We start from the raw sequence: 19942 nt of genomic DNA, 5'->3' as shown, positions 1-19942 counted from the left end.
AATAAACATATAATAAATATTGTATTATTAAGTTGAAGATATTTTTATTTGGACTTATTAGTAGGAGAACAGTTAATTACCAAGGGTATATAGTTGTCAGCGATAATTATTTGATTTCATAGAAGGACCGTCCTGGGTGCTGGAATTTCATTCTCGTTGCAGACAAAGACTTAGGAAGAAAAGTACTTGAATCTCGTGTAACCAGAATTATCTATTGAGTTATTCCCTCAAAGATCAATTTCTGGATACAACAAATTACAGTAATTTGTAACCTGACAAGTTTGAGATCAAATAGAATAGTCTATACAAAACTTTCGGACAAATGACAACAAGAGTAATTGAACCACTATTCTGATAAATTCCACCAGACACTAGACAAAAAACTGGAAATAATGCTGCTAGACAGTATCCTTCAGCCTAAGTTGTTTCATCAGCAGATAAGACAAAGGACATTGACTGGTAAAGAAAATAATCGATGTGGTAGTAATGATCCTTTTCTTGGCAGGAGGTACATTACCAAGGAGAAATATTATTCAGAAACTTAGATTGTGCAGAGCCTGTAGATGATCTACTGGTAAATCTGTTTCCCAGGGGCAGGTACCTAACAGAGTTCTAAGTGAAAAGGTCAAGAGTATATCACTACACTTTATGTTTAGGACATCTTAGCTTGAGTCAGGCGAGTGAGATTAAACAGATCCCCCTAGACATCCAAGGGTGAACCTGATGAAGATATGGACTATTTCAAGGAGTTTTCAAACAATTTATAGTTTAGACTGGCTAAATGCAGGAACAAGTGAGGTAATTATTGATATTGAATTTGGACGGTTCATCTTTTAATTTTGTTGACCATTTTGAGTGACGTTCAACTTCAGGACTAAAATTCCATTGTGTCTGAACTGCTCCATTGCTCTGACTCAGAGAATAACAGAGATGCTTATTATCACATTGGAAGCTGTTCTGTGGTGAAAATATTCGAAATGATAAATAAGTTGCAAGAGAGAAAAAAAACTGAAGTACTAATATGAAGCCTGACTTAGGGTAAACGAGTAACCAACAAAACTAAAAACTGCAATAAAGTTACTTTAGATATAAGTCAGTGACCAAGCCTAAACCCCTCATAGTATTTGTGAGATAGTGTTGATTATACCTCTATAAAAATGTTACTCTTGGAGGGAGGACTACAACATCTGCTATTAGTGTTAGTAACTAGACCCCTTTAAAATGAATTGTCTATCAGTGACAGATCTAGTGTCCTATTTTGGGTGGATACCAAAAGTGGATGAACAAACAAAAAATCGATTGCATCATCCATTTGAGTCTATGTGTAGTGTAAGTAGAAATAAGCTTATTTGTTGGGTTTTTAAAAAGTTAATCTAACGTTTAACTGAAACAAGGAAATAAACAATGACCTATATTCCAACATTTTCATGACAAAAAAGAATCACAGAATAGCATCTATTCTACAATTCCTGGATGTATATTTTTCTTTATCTTGGTTGTTACTTGGTGGTTATTCCTTATGGAATTGAAGAAATATCAATGATTTCAGTCTTTTTTCCATAATGGTACTTCATATGTCATTTAGCGTTTTTTTCAACTTTTAAAAATATCCTTTCTGGCTTACGTGTGAATTGCAAGGATAAAAATCATGCTAAACAAGGACGGTTACATTTGTTCACTGCACCAATTATGGTGCTGAGTTTAGTCTGGTTTACTTCTTTTGACCCTTCTAATATTGCTTCCGTGTGAAGAATTTCATTTCATCTTTAACTTCGTTGCCTCCAAATATCTAGTCGAACTTCTCAAAGGCTAGCTTGATCTCTTTCCAGCATTTTAAAGTCACTACAGATGAAATAACACGGATAAAGATAGCGCTGGCTTTGAAATATTTGTCAAAGTGCTCGTGGAAATTCAAGAGGTTTACACACACTTCTGTTACATCCATGTTTACTCTAAAATAGGTTTTATATTTTCATACATAGCAGTTGTTCGCCTATATTGGGATTTAGTGATAAAACAGGGCTTGCAGAAGTCAATTCTTACAGTTGTGGCAACATCGAGTGTTTATTCGAACAACCTCTTAAAATAAATTTTGCCTTCTTTTCACATTCCTTGAAAATTGTCTTTATGTTGTTGCTCAAATTAAGGATACGATAAAAGTCTCTATATGTTTTTACAGAGCTCGAGTAAAAGTTGCATCTCCACAATGGAATATTTTATGAAAGACAGGTAAACATAGTTTACCCATTTGCCCATTTTATAGCCTACTGCTGAGTGTCTGATTTCTTTTACACCCCTGTTGTTTCAATGTTTACTAGCTTAACTGCTTTAATATTATTGGTAAGGTCTCCCAAAAGTATGAAACGAATGTATGCCTTTTAATAAAATGTATTGCATGCAAAGTAATCTCCTTCTTCGATTAGCATCTTTTAGTACTCTCACTTATTATAAACTTGAATTATTATGGTTAATGACATCAGTCATGGTTTTTAGGCGTTTCCAATGATTGGTGTGGTTATTGTTTGTGAACCAGTTTATTTTGTTATGAGAGTAACGTAATGTAAATAATCAGAATGGATTTTACTTCAGATAATGCTTTAGAAAGTGAATGTAAAAGACTAGAGGCTTTGTCAAATTCTTGGTTTACACATGTGTTCACGTTTAGCACTGCTTTATTTACTTGTGACGAGAGTGTGTGGTTTAACGTTTTCCTTTCCAGTACTCCTTCTTCCTTCTCCTTATCGCTATATTGATTGTCTTCATCAACTTCTTCCATTGTGGTTCAACAAATCTGATATCTCACCTGCTCTCTAAAAAGCATGATAAAAAACAACCACATTTTCTCCAATTTTTTACTTGTTTTCATTTCTGACACATATCTACATACCAGTACTGCCTGTTTTATCTATTTTCTTTTCAACGAGGAAGTTCCAGACTTTAGTTTTCTTTACTCACTTGATAACTTTTTTCCTTAACCAGACTATACATGAGTTGAGTAATTAATGTTTATGTTTTTGCTGGTGTATTTAGTATTTCCACAGCTTGTTTGGTGTTATTTTCAAAATATGAGCCTCTAAAAGCACTTCGAAAATGCAAGATGGATGAAAGTTTTAATCTTTCTCTGGATTGATGATTCTGTTCTTTTGATCTTCTACTAGGAAAATAACTCCATATTCACACAAAGATAGATATTGAATGAAACATAATGTTAATGGTTTTTTGATGGTTCCTTGGACTTGCTAATTGTACTTGACATGCTTGATTACTCAATACACATCCAGTTACACATTTTCCAGTGGGTCTGCAAGAACCCTAGTGATATTTATTACTCCCTGAGCACAAAATGGATGGAACAGTAACAAGCCATATCGAGTAAGATATTCATTTTTTGGTCATGTCCAAATAACCTTTCAGTTGTGAGTAACTCAGCCAGCCTATTTTCTGCTCACTCTCTCCTCATAAAGAGGTAGACCATCATTTTTCAGTGTCGCTTATTTTAAATAAAACAAACTTCACACCAATCACCTTCCTGATGAGGATGTAAACTAACTACCAACCACTTGAAAACTGCCAAGTTATTGAAATTTTTTGTTAACCTGAAGATGACTTAAAAAGGTCGAAATGTTGTTCTTCACGTTATTTTAATGATAGTTTTAATACCCATACCAGCCGTCTTGAGATACATTTCTACTTCAAGTGGGTTTCTCCTCATCAAGAATAATTGAAATTCAGTTGCTTGGGAATAGTTTTATCTAATTTTAGTGTGGTAAGATACAGGGAAACCGTTTCTTGCTTGAGGTGCTTATATGTCTTCCAAAAAATCACATACTAGCATTTCCTTTAATCTAGATTCCAGTCGTCTTAAGCTGGATTAAAGCAAACCCAAAATAATTTTGAAGAATAAAATAAACATCCCAAAGGATTGAACAGATATTGACTTGTTGATTACGAACCTCAACTTTGGTATTAGCTAAAGCTTTGTTGATGAAACTCACGTTTACCTTGTCAGTCAATGTAAATTCTATTCCGGCTTCAGAAATTTGCTACATTGGAGTGTTGACTTCAGTAGTCCCATGGGCTTGAGTATCTTGCTTCTTTCCGTACTTCAGTCATTGGCCTTGATCGCTTTCTCTCTGCCACCTTTAATCGACTGAACTCCTACTTTCGCTCTTCTCCGAAACTACTTCACTCACTTCAAACTTCAGTATATATAGAGTTAAACAAAAACAAGCCAGACTGAAAACGTAATCCAAGTTCTCAATGTTTACATCACAATTCTAACGCAAGCGGGATGAAAGGGAATAACAATATCCCTGAATACCCTAGATGGGAAGTTCATCTTCCTGTAAAACTAAACACCTGCCGCGGGATTTTTTTTTAAGTATCTATATAAAATAAAGATTATGTTTTTATCAACGGATCTGGCTATTTTGTTAAGAATCAAAATGTTGAATTAAACGTAAAGTGTACTCATTGAACATAAAAATTTACACTTTTTGCTTTTACTTGACAACACTACTTTCCACTCAAGCAGGAGTCTATACTATGTTGTAAAGCAAGATTTTTAGGCGGCACTTGTACTTTAACAAAATTAACTTCCACGTGTTTTAACAGTGTAAAAGTCTTGCAGCTTTGATCATTTTCATTCTGTTTTTATTTTTAGTTATCGACTCTGTGCAACATTCCGATGAGTTTTTTTTACTCCTTCATTTCTGTTGAATCCACAGAGTTCACAAATACATGAGCAGACGATTTAAAGTTTACTAAGCAACTAAACATCGTAGTTCTTTTGGTGTCTGGCAGCAAAATCTTGCAACATATTCTGTGGCTCCTATTTAAAGGACAAGGAAGATGGGGATCTTATGTGTCTATACTAGTTGCGTCAAGGGTCTCAAGAGATTCTCTTCTCTTTGTTAGTAACTTTTACAGTTCCTGCATAATAGTTAGCAATAGGTCAAATATTTTAAATATTTGTTTACTCTTTATGCCTTTAATTTTTTAGATATAAAGAAATAACTTGAGTTAGTTAGTATATTTCCTTAAGATTTTCAAGTTACTAACATAAAGAAGAAAGGGAAATTTAAAGTTACTTATTTCTGTGTGCCTTTCTAAATTTCAGAGTTTAGCAAAGCTTGTCTATATTTTTTAATAGGTAGGTGTGGCCTCACTATTTCAAACATTAGGAATGGAAGTAAATACCCCTTGGCCTCCAGTCTCCGACATTTCTTTCTTGGCAGTATTGCAAGGTATTTTTCCTTGAGCTTATGTTTTAGCCAGAACCTAAAATAATTATTTGAACAAATAAAATTCCTTGTTTAACAGCCTAGACCATAGGGATTGGATACCCAATGAGCCAATAATCATAGAAGCAATTTGATTTTGAATGATTTTTCGTCCTGTATAGACCACACGTATATTTGAATCAACTGGTGTATAATCTAATTACAAAGTGTACGTTTTACAAATTGTTTCGTCCTGGAAGGTAGCGTATAAATTTTAGATGAAGGTGTCTTTATGAATTTCAGCCAATAAAAATTGACAAATATAAAAACAATTTCCGTTCTTTCACTCAGACAGTTGGGTACAAACATTTAGGATCTTGGGATATAGAGACACGGCTTATTCTCATCCCTAAATCCACCAAAATCATCTGTAAGTTGCCTCATAGTGAGATGTGAAAAACTACTAGTTTCATCCAGTTCAACTATAGGAAGCTAATGAAACTGAAGTCGAATCTGGCTATCAACTTGGGAGAATGCAAAAACAGACAACCTGTGTCAAAAGATTTGGTGATCACCTCAGCTCTTTTATGAATGGATAATACTTTGTATGGACCAGTAAAATTTCAGTGACGAAAGACAGAGTTCCTGGTTGGTAAAGGATCTGCCAGCCAGAACATAGTTTGAAATCTTTATTTATTAAAAACTCCAACTCAAGCCACCACTCCACTCAGTGAAAATTTACTTCATTATGACAAATGATAATAAAATAGAGGTGAAGGGAGGGGCACTTATCTGGCTACATCTAGGTGATGAAAATCACACAGTAAAAGATGGTTGCCTTTAATCTTGGTTCTGGTATTGGAAACTAAGGATGAATGTAATGTGGAAGGGTCAGTCTGCTTCACCTGTAAAACAGGTAATAAGTGTTTTTAGCACAAAATTCATCCAATTCCAACCATATCAGACACAGTAACAGAAGACTGTTGGAGTGTATGTTGTGAAAAGAATAACAAAACCCTTAAATACATAAGGGGTATTCGATGGCATGGGTAACTGAGAAAGATGTATAGTGCATTATCACTGTGCAAAACAGTCATGGATTCGATGTATAAAGTGCATAATATTTTGTCCAGGAAACATGTACCATCCGAACAGTTATCTGTGAAGGAGGTGATACAGCTGTGGTTTTGTTTTTTAATTATAGATAGTGGGCTATCCAGCTTTCTGGTATAGTAAGGAAATTGGAGGTAATCAATAGTGGTGGAATACATATAATTACGTATTTGTACCACTTTGTCAACGAAAATGTTATTGGGCAATGAGTGATGGGAAAAATATATTTGAAGTGCCATATTTTATACCTTCGGTTTCGAGTCGAAATGGAGAAATTAAGAATAATGTATAAAATAATTATCTGTAGTTAACTTGCTTTTATAATCATTTTAGGCCTTTTGGTTTTCCAATACTTCGCTGTCTTTCGATGCTAGACTGCAATAATTAAGCTTATTTTTATTAGTATAGAGTTGTTTTTGTTATTCATTAAGCACAAAGCTGCACAATGCCCTATCTGTGCTCTGCCCATCGAAACCAGTTTTACAATGTAGTAAACCCTTATACTTACCCCTGAGCCACCGGGGCATCAGTATGGAGTAAACTTTGTTGTTTCTTTGTAGTTTTTTTCATAATGAAAGTCTAGGTAGAAAATTTTCTTCATATTTGTACACACATCTGCATTTTGACAAAAATGAGGTTTTTAAAACATAATTATGGTTGGTGATTTGGTGTCAGAAATTTTATTTTTGGTGAAAATTTATGCATGCTCATAATATAGGTACAAGTGTTTTTCGCCCTTTTCCTCTTTCATCTAACAATACAAGATATAGCACTTTAAACATATTTTTCCACATCACTCACTGCCAAATAACTTTTTCTTTCATAAAGTAGTACAACATACGTAACTATATGCTACCACTAGTCTTGGTTACCTCAAATTTTCCTACCATGCTGGAAAGCTAGATAGCCCATTACCTATAATTGGAAAACAAAAACACGCCTGTTTAATTTCCTTCACAGATAGCTGTTCGAATGGTACTGGTTTCCTGGACAAAAAAATAGTGTACTTTATACATCGAATCCATGACTGTTTTGCACCCTACACTTAAGATCACGAGTTACAGTGTTTAGTAAAATTGATTGCTCTTTGTGCTTAAATAATACATACCCTGATATTTTATTGTGGAAATAAAGATTATTTTCGCTGTGTGTTTATTTTTCTATCCATTTGCCTTCTTTGTATAAGCTCAATTAGTTTAAAAATAAAATTACCTCATAATATTTTCAGATTCAATCTTCTGTTATATAATGTACCTATCATATTCACTCTTGTGAGAAATTAGCTTTGTCTGAATATACTGCAAATAAGAGAAAACTAATTATTCTAGGCTTAGGAGTGTATTATGCTGGCTTACTAAATGTAACCCGTAATATTAAGTATAGAGAAACCTGGAGTTTGTCCAAAACATCTATCAATTTCTCTGCAATTATAATCTGCTCCAGTCTTGGAAAATATTATTTTATATAGGTAAAACTATAATGCCATAATTTTCCAGGACAACTAACTAATGCTACTTACAGTACTGTGGAAAAATATTATATTAACAATATTTTCTACACGTAACTGTATGATATTTGTCATTTGTATCACACCAGTGGAAAGACGAAAAAATATTAATAAGCACGGTGAAATAAGAAAATACTTAGATGAAATTTGTAGAAAAAAACAAAAGTGCCATTTTCATGGGAGACATTATCACAAAATTTAATCTACATTGATGCCGCTTTTACAAATATCGATATTATTGGACACTATCTACTTTACATCACACCAGGAGAAGAAGTAGTTACCTTTATTTTTCAATCCTTTGTGTAAACATTAAGTGTGCAAGTTTCAGTAGCGCTTATCAAAACGATATTGCGTTATGTTGAATGTGTTTTTAATATTTTAACTTGGATTGAGTTTTAGGTATGATGCCTAGAAATTTTCTGAGTGTATAAATTTGAAACTACCTCTCGAATGTTCTAGAAGCTTGAAAAATGTATTACATAAAACACCAGTTTGTTAGTCAGTCACTTTTGAATATCATAGATAGGGGAGGAAAATTAGCAGTAACGTGGCTGTTCAGTTTTATGAAAGTAGTATGAAAGTAGTAGAATTTGTACCCTATGTTTGAAGAAATAAATTACTTTCGTTGTCATTAAATTAGTTGGACTTTGTATTATTTTTCCAAATACTGTAAAATAATCTGTTTAACGATACACATAGAAACTGTTACAAAGATTAATAAACAATTTCATGTAACCCAAAATCTAATTGATATCAGAGTTAACAGAGGATGCGTTAGCGGAGAAAGTAGTACCACATTTTGGGAATAATCCTTTATTATTGATAATACAAACCTACGAATTTAAACTTCATAAAAAATGTTTTAATTTTTATAACGAATTTTCTATAATTCAACTACATAGATTTCGAAAGTAGCATTATTTTTTCCATTGCGTAAGGATTTTTTTTTCAAATTGGGATGAAAAAAAGTCTTACTTAGATCAACTTATTACTTCGTTTACCGCAATGAACATTTTTTATTACATTTATGTTTGAGTTCTAGAACAAACGATAAGACTTTCACGTCACAATTTGTCTAGCTGTTGAAAGCATTTTACACATAACGAAATGTGACACTATTTCAATGAAATTGGTTCATATATGTATAATTACATATAAAGTCTTGTGCAAAATTTGTATTTGCTGGAGAAAAATGGATATCGTTTTCGGATTCAGCATATATAAGTTATGGTAGAGCATGTAAATATTTCAAGACAATAAAACCATCGCAGGCATGTATAATTAAATTAGCTAATTACATAAATATTGTTCATGTCACTCAAATGTCTTACTTATCAAAACAAATTAGGAAAAGTAAATATTTAAAACCTTCACCAATAAAAAACACGCGCAGGCATTAAAGTATTTCAGAAAAGCCTGTCATTTTCTTAAGACATTAAAATTTTGTTAATACCTCGCCATCTAGTCGATTTGAGCTGAATAATTCATTGCAGATGAGAACGGAACGTGTACACTAAAAAGGAGATTTTAATTTGAAAAGTTAAATTGGTACGGAAAAAAGTAAGCAAACTAGACTACTGTTATTTGTTTAGTTATGCATGACTTATTCAGATTAACTGTTACAAATTGGGCTAGTATGAGATGTAGGTTGTAAGCAAAGGTAACGTAATTACTTGCATGTAGTTTGCATTCGCTTGTAACTTAATACCATGTTACCAGTTTTAGTTTAGTAAGTCTGGGTCTCATTGTCTAAAAAAGATCGATTACAATTTTATATTACTATTCATCTTTTTCTCTGAGTATGTGAAAATGTAGGTCTGTTGCATACAGATCATGCCTTGTGTCGCAGATTGACATGAAATGATAAAGGATAAAGTAAATTACGTAAATGCACTTCGTAAGTTCAATGATTTACTGATTTCGGCCGGTGTATTAGTAATGGGTCATTTACTACGGCGAATGGTCTACTGTGGCACTGGATTTGAACTTTGAAGGCAGAACTTTGTAATTTATATTGGTAACAACCAGATTAGTTTCAGATAACTAGTTTCATCATGATATTTGATAAATGCTTTCTGTGTATATTAATTACTGTAAGTATAGTGGTTATTGAGTGAATAACAAAGTAATTGTATTTCTCATTGTTTTGAAGTAATTGAGGTTAAGAGGTAAGTATTCAGCTATCTGATTAAGCAGTTACATTTTCTTACATGTCATTTTTGCACACACCTTAAAAGTTTATGGTTAAGGTGAGGGCACAAGATTCCAAGCCCTTACTTTTGTTCCATGCATGGATTTTTTTCTATTAATGCTTCTCTAAGATTTGTGATATTTGATGTTTAGTGAAAAATGAGATGAGCCATAGGATTTGTAATTGCATTTGTGGAAGTCTTCATAAAAATGTTTCATAAGGTGAAGTATCTAACTAAAAGGTGTACAGGCAAGTATTAAGCTGGGAATAAAAAATATTTCATCATATACAGAAGTGTGGTATGTTTGATTTATGAATTTTGGTATTTATGCTTTATATTTTGCATCAAGAGTTAATGTACATGACATTACAACTGATGATCTGGTATGATCTTTAGATGAGCTTATGATAATGTATTGTACATTTTTGCAATGCCTAATTATGATATGATTCCATTAAAACAAGCTTTACCAGTAGACTTGAGATTTAGGTTTTTTCCAGCCATTCAAAATGTAACCTTTTTGTTTATTTACTAAGAAACTAATAGACTCTTTATGTAATAAAAAAAATGGATCTCTTTCAAATATCTGTAAATATTTGAGAAGATTTAGTGTATCTTTTATGCTGTAAAGTAGATTTTAAAAACTATATTTAAAAATTAATTTAGAGTTGCACATCATTCACTTAAGTGATTTATTAATGTAAATTAATTTGGTTTAATTTATTTTGTACATGAAGAATATATATGGCTGATGTGTTTGATTTCAATATAGATTTACATTTTTAAATTTTTTTTTATTCACAACTTTTCATTGTTGGAGTTTCACACAGGTGAATTATTTTTGTTAGCTATGCTGTTATGATTTGGTTCATATGCTTGTAGTAGTTTAAAGAATTACTAATGCTAAGCTTGAGATGTTCTTTTATATGTTGTTTCAAATGATGTGTAATTTAATCTTGTCTACAACAAGAACAAACATTTTTTATGCATTCTTATCTCTTATCAGCTAAGTTTATAATAGAGATTTTCAAACATTGGATTTTTTAGATGTAATGCATGGTATGGTCTCTTTGTTTTTAAATATACAGAAACTGCACATTTTTGTTCTTTAATTGTGACAAATGAATGATATTACACATGTACATGTAACAGTATTACAGCTGGTCATAGTATAGATTTGTTACTTAATATAAGTTTATTTGTTTTCTAGTGATAGACCACTTAGGAACAAAATTTAGATGGAAAGCTGAATAGTTTCAAACCATTATGAAACAGTAAAAAAAATTGTAGCTGTAAAAAAAAAAAACTACACAAAACCATTTTTTCTTATCTAATTCTAGAAATTGTGAGTGAAAGCATATGAAATTGTGAGTGAAATGTGTTAATACAGTATACCTGTCATATCAAATACCATAAAATTATTTACACTGTTGAATTATTTATCTCAGTGAACTCGCTTATGATACTTGAAACAACAGTTTTTGGGTGTTTGTTGTTTTGTGACTATATCATGCTTTTGTGTTATGAATCTTACTATGTGTAGCTTAATTGGGTGGATCAGTTTCATTTCTTTTTGTATGTAAATATAATGTTTCATAGCTATGTATAAACCTATTTCAAATCTAAACATTGTTTTATTATGAAAATATGATCTTTTCCTTTTTACAAACTTCAGGTAATTTATTTCATTGGACTTGGATAAATATGGGGCGTGGTAAGAAAAGACTGAAAAATCAGGACACAAACAAAACTGTTCAGAAACTGTTCTTGGAATCACCATTTTCAATTAAGTGGTATGTAATAGAACTGTAGATCTGGTCAATGTATAAATTAGAAACTACAACTTGAATTTCATTTTCATGTATTTGTTTTTAGTATATCAAAGGTATACTGAATTAAAACTAGAATTACTTTAGTACAAACAGTTTATGTACGTGATGAATCAGTTGATAATTACTTAATGCAATAAAACTCATTAGCACAAAAATTCTCTACATGATTAAAGTAAAGTTATAAAAATGTATTAAGGGTGTTAAATAATACATGTTTGTAAAACATTAATAGTCCTGAATGTTCTTTTGTTCTGTGTTTTGAGCAACAGAAGTTACCAGAATGACTGTCTTCTTTGATTATACTTGTTGAGAGTTGTCACAATAAATCATTTAAAATGTTATGAAGGGAACACCTCAAAATTATTAACCAAAAATGGTTATTAATCACTCCTGTATGAAAGTCTGGAGCATTTTCTTTATTTACCAATACTCAATATCTGTTTTGCATCTTTCACTTTTGAAACCTACTTAATTATTATCTTGTCATATTTGTTCTTCCATCAAATCAACTGCCATTAAGTATTCCATTTATCTAATATACAATTAAACTTATCAAAATAAACATTTCATATTCATAAACCATGTTTTTGTTTGGTCTGTGTGTAATTAATTTAGGTAAGAATTTTTGTACAGTATGTGTATGCAACTCCATTAGTTATGAATTAAACATTTAAACAGCACATACTTCACTTCTTTTTAAAATATTATGTATGTTTTAAAATAACTTATATGCACAAAAATTCTTTCCACTATGGAGATGACAGTTGTATCTGAAACACTTCTCATAAACACATTTCTCTTCTTCTTGTGAAGTTTACTTAGCCTAATTCAATTTCTTTAAAATTCAGCCAACAAACCAAACTACCTCCCTCTATTTCTTTTGCATTTTTATTCTGTGTATTATTCATTTATACTGCCACATCAGTTATTGTAGTTGTATCCTGAACTTCCAATAATTGTCTGCTTCTTATCAAGTACACACAGGCAGGTTTAACTAGTTTAGAACACTCTTTGACAGAACATATTCTTCTTCTTACTTCTTTCAAACTGTTAATTTCAATCTAACGTAAAGTAATAGGCTATTCACTGCCACGATGGTTAATGTTTTCAGATTTTTCTCTAACCAAACTTCTCTTTCATGTGACTTTTACTGTGTTTTCACTCATCACAGCTATTTATGTCTATCACTTAGGCCTTCTGGAACTCTCCATAGCCCCAATATCAATTAATTGCAAACACAAAATAAATAAATTAATAATACTACTGAAACTAAACACTTTTATATCTGACAACAAGTCTCTTTGGGAGAGTTATTTAAGATTGTTCTTTTACCTATACACAAAGACTGTTTGAATCTCATCCACAAAATCTACTCATACAGGCTGCACCAACATTTGCAGTCCTCTTTATGGATTCAGTGCAGAACATGTAGTTCTGATGGTACAACACCCCCTTTATGATCCTTGCACTGTCAATTTTTCATCTCTGAATATATGCAAGTGGTTCATGGTGTCTCTGGATGATGAACAAATGTTCCAAAAGTTTTGGAACTTCTGAATGGTAAATATGATCTATAGACCCTCTTGTTCAATCATGTTGTAATTCTTCTTACTACTGACACCTTTTTATGTATGTAATTACCAGTAATGTTCTGTCTTCATGTTATTGTAAGAATACTACTACAATTCCAACATCTTAAGCATCAGCCTGAACAATAGTTTGTTGAAGTCTGGAATTGTAAGAATTGGTGAACTTCTCAACATATTCTTTAATTTGTGGAATGCTATCTGGTGTGGTTGTTTGAACTTCACCTTGTTGGGCAAACCTTTTTTGGTAAAATCAGTTATTGGTGCAGTAACTTCAGCACAGTTGGAATAAATTGTCTGTAGTATTCCACTAAACCCAGGAAGGATCTGGCTTGCTGCTTGATTGTCAGATTAGTATATATTGTATGCAAGATTATCTTCTTTCTCATGGCTATCTGTTGAACTCCCACATTGTGTTCAATGAATTCCAACACAGAATATCTGCTGTACCACTTGAATGGTGTGATAGTGTGATCTGGTGCTCTCACTCATTCTTACGTTTCTTCAGGTAGTCTTCCTATTTTGAAGTATTGCATTAGAATATCAACTTACACAGTGCTCAAGGTTGGTGGTGTTGCACAGCATCTTCCTCATTATGAAATTGAATATTGCTGCTGAGTTGACTAATCAAATACTATCTGCTTAAATTGGTAACATCTATCTGGTTTCAAAAATGCTTTCTTCTCTTTCCATCAGGATCTGACATATCTGAGGTAGGCCTTTGAAAAGAACTTGGCTCCATCTAGTTTTGCCATAACAGCCTTTTGGTTTGCCCATAGGTTCATGGTCAAATTCTGTCACAATATTTAGCTTTTAGATGTTTTCGTGGAAGCAGTGTGTTCAATTCCTTTTTTTTTTTTTTGATGATTACAACTGGTGAACAGTAAGCTGAATTTAAAGACTTGATGATTCTATCTTTTAGCATTACCTCAAATTTTTCCTTTATCCTCTATCAGGTTTCTCTTTGCATAAGGTATCTAATATGGTTTCACTTTGACCAGATCCCTGATTGATCTTGTGTTGCACTAGGTCTGACCTTCCTGATCTTTATATGAAGATATCTGCAAACTGGCACAGTAGGTTTTGTAACTTTTTTAATGCTAGTCAGTCACTTCTTCACTGATGTTGACAACTTTGTATGTTTCATCTCTACTCAGTGATGTTTGATCTAGTAGATCATCATCTTCTAAGACAAAGTCACTATCTTCTTGTTCTGCATATATGATGGCCACACCTTCAACATCCAGTTTTGCTTCAATAGCTGAACCCATTCTTTTTCTTCTTTCAAAAATGTTTTGAACAAATTGTTCTTCCAATTCACATTCACCTTAGTCCATTCTGTTGAGTATTTCTTGTACTTCAAAAGGTCCTTTCCACTGCAGGGTGAGTTTGTTGTGGTCTGTGTGCAGCAGAATGAAGACCTTCTGTCTGAATTTGAAAGTTGATTCTTGGTCTTTTTGTCATAGAAATGCTTCTGGCTGTCTTGAGCTACATATAAGCTCTGTCGAGAAACTTGACATGTCTTCTTTAGTTGGTTCTCAGGTCTAACATGTACTGGTATGTGTTCCTTACTTCAGACTCTTCTTCTCTCATCCATAACTGTTTAAGTATTTGCATTGGACTTTGTACTTTTCTTCTATACAGTAACTCTAAGGATGAAAATCTTGTACTTGCTTGTGGTACTTCTTGATAAATGAATAATACTGTCTGCAAATACCTGTTCCAGTCATGTGGTCACTTTTGGCACATCTTCTTTATCATGCTCTTTAAAACTCTATTGGCTTTCTTACCAAGTTCATTACATTTAGGATTGTAAGGGGCAATAAAGAGCTGCTGAGTATTGATGAGTCTGCACATTTCATACATCAGTTCTGAAGTAAACTGGGTTTTTCTGTCACTCGGGATTTCTCTCAGGAAACCTACTTTGCAAAATATCTCCAAGAAGGCTTCTGTTACCATCTCACCATTTCTCTTTCTATCTTTGCTAGTGTTATGTCTTCTGGATAATGTGTTGCATCATTTATTACTATCAGTACATTTTGGTTGTTCTTATCAGAAATGGTGCTAGTGGTCCAATCAAGTGCACAGATACTCTTCTGAATAGCTCTTCTGTGAGAGGCATTTTTCAGGCTACATTCCCTCTAGGTACTGTTCTTTGGCAGATGCCAAATGACCTGCAGAATTTACTCATATCCCTGATGACTCCTGGTTAATGAACATTACTGGTGATTCTATCTGCCATTATCTTTATTCCTAGGTGCATTTTCACAGTTGTTTATGAGCCAACTTAATCACTTGAGTCAGGTATTCTGTTTGGTTTTATGACCTGTTTAACTTCTTCAGTATAACTATTTTGATAGATTCAGTATAGCACTCTTTTCTGGTCCTATATTCTATAAGAATCTTTCTCCTTTGTCTTGTGCTCAACTTTCTTCTGGGCGTTGCCCCAAAGTTTTTGTAGTGAAGAGTCTTTTGACAGTTCCAGAGGCTTGTTATCTTGCTTACTCTTTTCTCTTTTGTTTCTTGAGCTCTGGTATTTACTGAAGATGCTTTATCAGATTTCTTTTTATCTAGTTCCTTCAGCTTTCAACTACCTAGTATGCTTCTAATCACCAAACCGTGTATTTTTGCCTTCCTACACATGATCTCAAGGTCTTCTACATAGTATGTAGGATCCACTTTTATCTTTGCTATGGGAAACTTTGTCATTGTTCCATCAGTAGTATATACAGATGCACTTTGCCTGTCCTTTTATCCACAGATACCAGACTGGTTCTCACTACTGCACATAGTGTCTCATTGAACATTTAATTTCTTGTCCTCAACATATTCTTCATTTACTAATTACCATATTACCATAAACAGTTTATGTTGTGATTAGGTATCACTTTTTGATCCCTGTCACATGCTCCAAACACTACTGGTATTGATGATGTGATTCCTAATTTGAGTTGACTATTAGTCATGCACTGATAAATCATGAAATTTGTACTTTCTTCTTGTGATGAATTTTGATGCGTTTTCTTGATTTTGTTTCTTCTGGTAGTAATATCTATGGTGCCAATAATTCTTTTCTTGTTTCTTATCAACACTATCTTTGTAAATAGCTCCAGTTGCTTATGTTGAGATTTCTGCTATTGTTAACTGTCTGTTAATCTGTGTCACCTTTGGTAGACTCCTACTCCTGGTTAGCTTCACTTGTTTTGAATTTAACTGTATATTTTTGGATTTCCCAGTTATAATCCCTCCATGGGCTTCCATATATGTTCTGCTAGTTGATCATTATCTCCATGTGTTATGGAGATCTTTCTTTTAGGAACAATTACATATCAGTTGAAAATATGATCATGAACTGTTTACCTATTAATAGGTCTGCCAGTTCCTCCATAAAAACTATTGTCACATTGGTCATGCCAGTTCATATTTGTGAAGTATTATTATAGACATGCCACAAACTGAAATACAGTTTCTCCAGTTTTCAGCTTGACTTTTCTGAATTTCTGGCAAAAACTTACTGAAGAAAGTTCATATAATCTCAGTATAGCTGTTTTAAATTTATTCATGGCCCATGGCATATTCTGACGTCAGGTCTGCATATACTTGTGGGACATTTTCTGTGAGAAGTGGGCTGAGACAGACTGCCCAGTCACCTTTTTTACAGTTCTAACTTTGGGCATATCTTTCGTCTACTTTCAGAAAAGCATCCATGTCATCTTTCTGCTCATCAAATATGGGTAGTTTGGTTTGGTTAGCCTTGATTCTGTTGTCATTTTTTGGGGTTTCCTTCCTTCAGTTGGGTGAACTTTGCAGTCTCAATATGTGCTCTTATTCTCTTTGTTTATAATCTTTCCTCTCTTTCTCTTTTTCTTCTTTCTCAGTTTGTTTTCTTATTCTCTCTCCTTTTTATTCTCTCTCTCTCTCTATTTCCAGTCTCTCCCTTCATTTTCTTTTCTCTTCTTTCAATCTTTCCTTCTCTTCTGTTGCCACTCCTCTCTTTCTAGTTCTTGTTGTTTAAAAAGTCTTATAGTTCACTGTTTTTTAACTGGAGATATTCTACTCCTTCTATCTATTTATCAAAATTTGGCATCGTTATATAGCGTGATTATAATCTTCAATATTTGCGTTACTACAACATTTGTGCATATGTGTGTGCATATGTATATACAGGGTGAGCCAAAAGTAGGTGGACAGTAAAAAAACATTTATTTAGAGATCACGTATACGTACAACTATATGTAATAAGACAATTATATTAATGAAAATAAAATGTTATTTATTAACGCAAATGCTCAAATTGTTTTCCTTCTTGATTTACACAGCTTTGAAGTCTACCTCTTACGCTTCGACAACCATTTTTGCACAAGTCACTCTGGGCATTAATTTCTTGAAATGCATCTCTTATGTAATTTTTTAAATCACCGACACTTCTTGGTTTTTGACTATAAACTTTTTCCTTGAGTACTCCCCAAAAGAAAAAATCCATAGGGGTCAAGTCCGGTGAACGTGCCGGCCAATCGATTGGACCTCTTCGACCAATCCATTTCAATGGAAATGTTTCATCAAGATACTCACGAACTCCTTTGGAATAATGTGGAGGGGCCCCATCTTGTTGAAAATAAAAGTCATGTAAATTAGGTTGTTGCTGTAACTGGGGAACAACTTGATTCCTTAGAATTTCGAGATACTTATCTCCTGTAATTGTTCCGTCCAAAAAAAATGGTCCATAAACACCAGAACTTGAAATACCACCCCAAACATTGACACCAGGCTGATTTAGCTGTTGTTCTAATGTTAAATCATGTTCTCACTATACCAGTAAACACAATTATGTCTATTGACATGACCAGATAATTTAAAAGAAGCTTCATCACTCCACACAATGTTATCTAAAATTCCTGGGTTTTCTTCAATCTTGTTCAGCATAATTTCACTAAATTGCAATCGCCTGTCTGGATCATCCTCCAATAAGCCATGAATTAGTTGTGGTCAATAGGGTTTCAACCCAATTTGCGTTATAATTCGCCTGATAGAGGTTTATGGTATGTTCAATTCCATAGAAGCTCTTCTGGTGGATTTGTTTGGACTTTGAACAAATGCATCGGCAACACGTTGCTTATTATTCTCTGTACAGACTGTTTTGGGTCGACCAGTTTTAGCAGCATTAAGGATTGAGCCAGTGGCGTCGAATTTGTCACGGATACGGTAAATGGTTTGTCTTTTTGGAGCTGGAGTATCAAATGTTTCAACTCACTTTCTCCTTACGGTTTCAGTATTTTGAGATTTCCAATACTCTTTTAACACCCATATTCTTTTATCTGTATTTAAAGTATTTGACATTATGGGTTCTATTAACAATCTAAAAGAAAAGAAAACAGATTAAATTAAAACAAATGTAATTATAAAATTGTAATTATATAACACAAATAATATAGTTGCAACATAGTTATAATATACAATTGCATTAATATAACCGATACATAAACCTATTCCAAATGCTGTCCACCTACTTTTGGCTCACCCTGTATATAGGCATACTTATTTCTGCTGCTGTTCACATTTTCTTCTATTGCCATTTACCACTACTTGGAAACTACTTTTTAGTAATATATATATATATAAGGTACATATGTGGGTATGCTGGTGTGAGGATTTTTGTGCAGTAGGTGTCTATGGCTTGCTGGTGTTAAATTTGGCAATTAACAAACAGCACACACTGAATAATGTATATATTCAAAACAACAAGTTAAATGTATGCACAAAAATTTTTTATACTATGGAGGTCATAATTGTATTTTAAACACTATGCAATTCTCTACTTCATGTCAAAAGTTCACTTAGACCAATTTAATTGCTAGAGATTTCAGTTGACAAACTGAACTATTTTTGTATATTTTTATTGTAATAGTATTCATGTATAATTTACTTACATGACTGTGTGAATTACTGCAGTTGTGTTCTGAACTTCCAGTAATCATCAGCCTATTGTCAAAGTCCACACAGGCATGTTCAGTGAGTTTAAGATACTCTTTCACAGGACAAATTGTTAGATTCACTCTAACATATCAATCATTATTTTTCATTTGAAAATTTTTTCTGACTGAACTTTTTTCACTTGACTTTTACTCTGTTTTCAGTCATCTGGTCAAATCTGTTTATGCATCTGTCACTCAGACCTTCTAGAAATCTCCATAGCTTTCGCATCAGTGAATTACAAACACAGAAAAAATAAATTAATAATACTACCAACACTAAATACTTATTTATATCTGACACTATCATTCATTTGCTAGTATCTTGATTTAAAAACGTTTGTATTCATAAGCCATAAATCTTGTTTATTTAACCACCTCAAAATACTTCAGGAATTATATAAACTGTATTTTATCTTTAGCCATATATTCACTGTTTCTATGTCTGGACCAATGAGTATAGCATGTATCGTATATCCATTTCACCTCCAACTTCCTGACCAGTTTCCAAATGTTTA

General features: G+C 32.9%; 1 protein-coding gene across 6 annotated transcripts in view; it reads left to right on the top strand.

Annotated features, from left to right (window-relative positions):
* Positions 1-9103: 9103 nt before the first annotated feature.
* Positions 9104-19942, top strand: part of LOC143253266 (ribonuclease P protein subunit p38-like) — a 35199-nt gene continuing 24360 nt past the window's right edge. Inside the window, exons 1-2 of one of the 6 annotated variants that reach the window (XM_076506835.1) lie at positions 9104-9393; positions 11713-11830. In XM_076506835.1, coding sequence (XP_076362950.1) covers positions 11742-11830 — 89 coding nt within the window. In that variant the 5' untranslated portion in view covers positions 9104-9393; positions 11713-11741. Of the gene's footprint in view, positions 9506-9551; positions 9939-11712; positions 11831-19942 lie in introns of those variants that run through there. The other 5 variants (XM_076506834.1, XM_076506833.1, XM_076506838.1 and 2 more) reach the window with 5 other exon arrangements.

Source organism: Tachypleus tridentatus, chromosome 6 (assembly GCF_004210375.1).
Source record: "Tachypleus tridentatus isolate NWPU-2018 chromosome 6, ASM421037v1, whole genome shotgun sequence".
Taxonomy (NCBI): Eukaryota; Metazoa; Arthropoda; class Merostomata; order Xiphosura; family Limulidae; genus Tachypleus; species Tachypleus tridentatus.
This window is presented reverse-complemented; position numbering and strand designations above follow the sequence as displayed.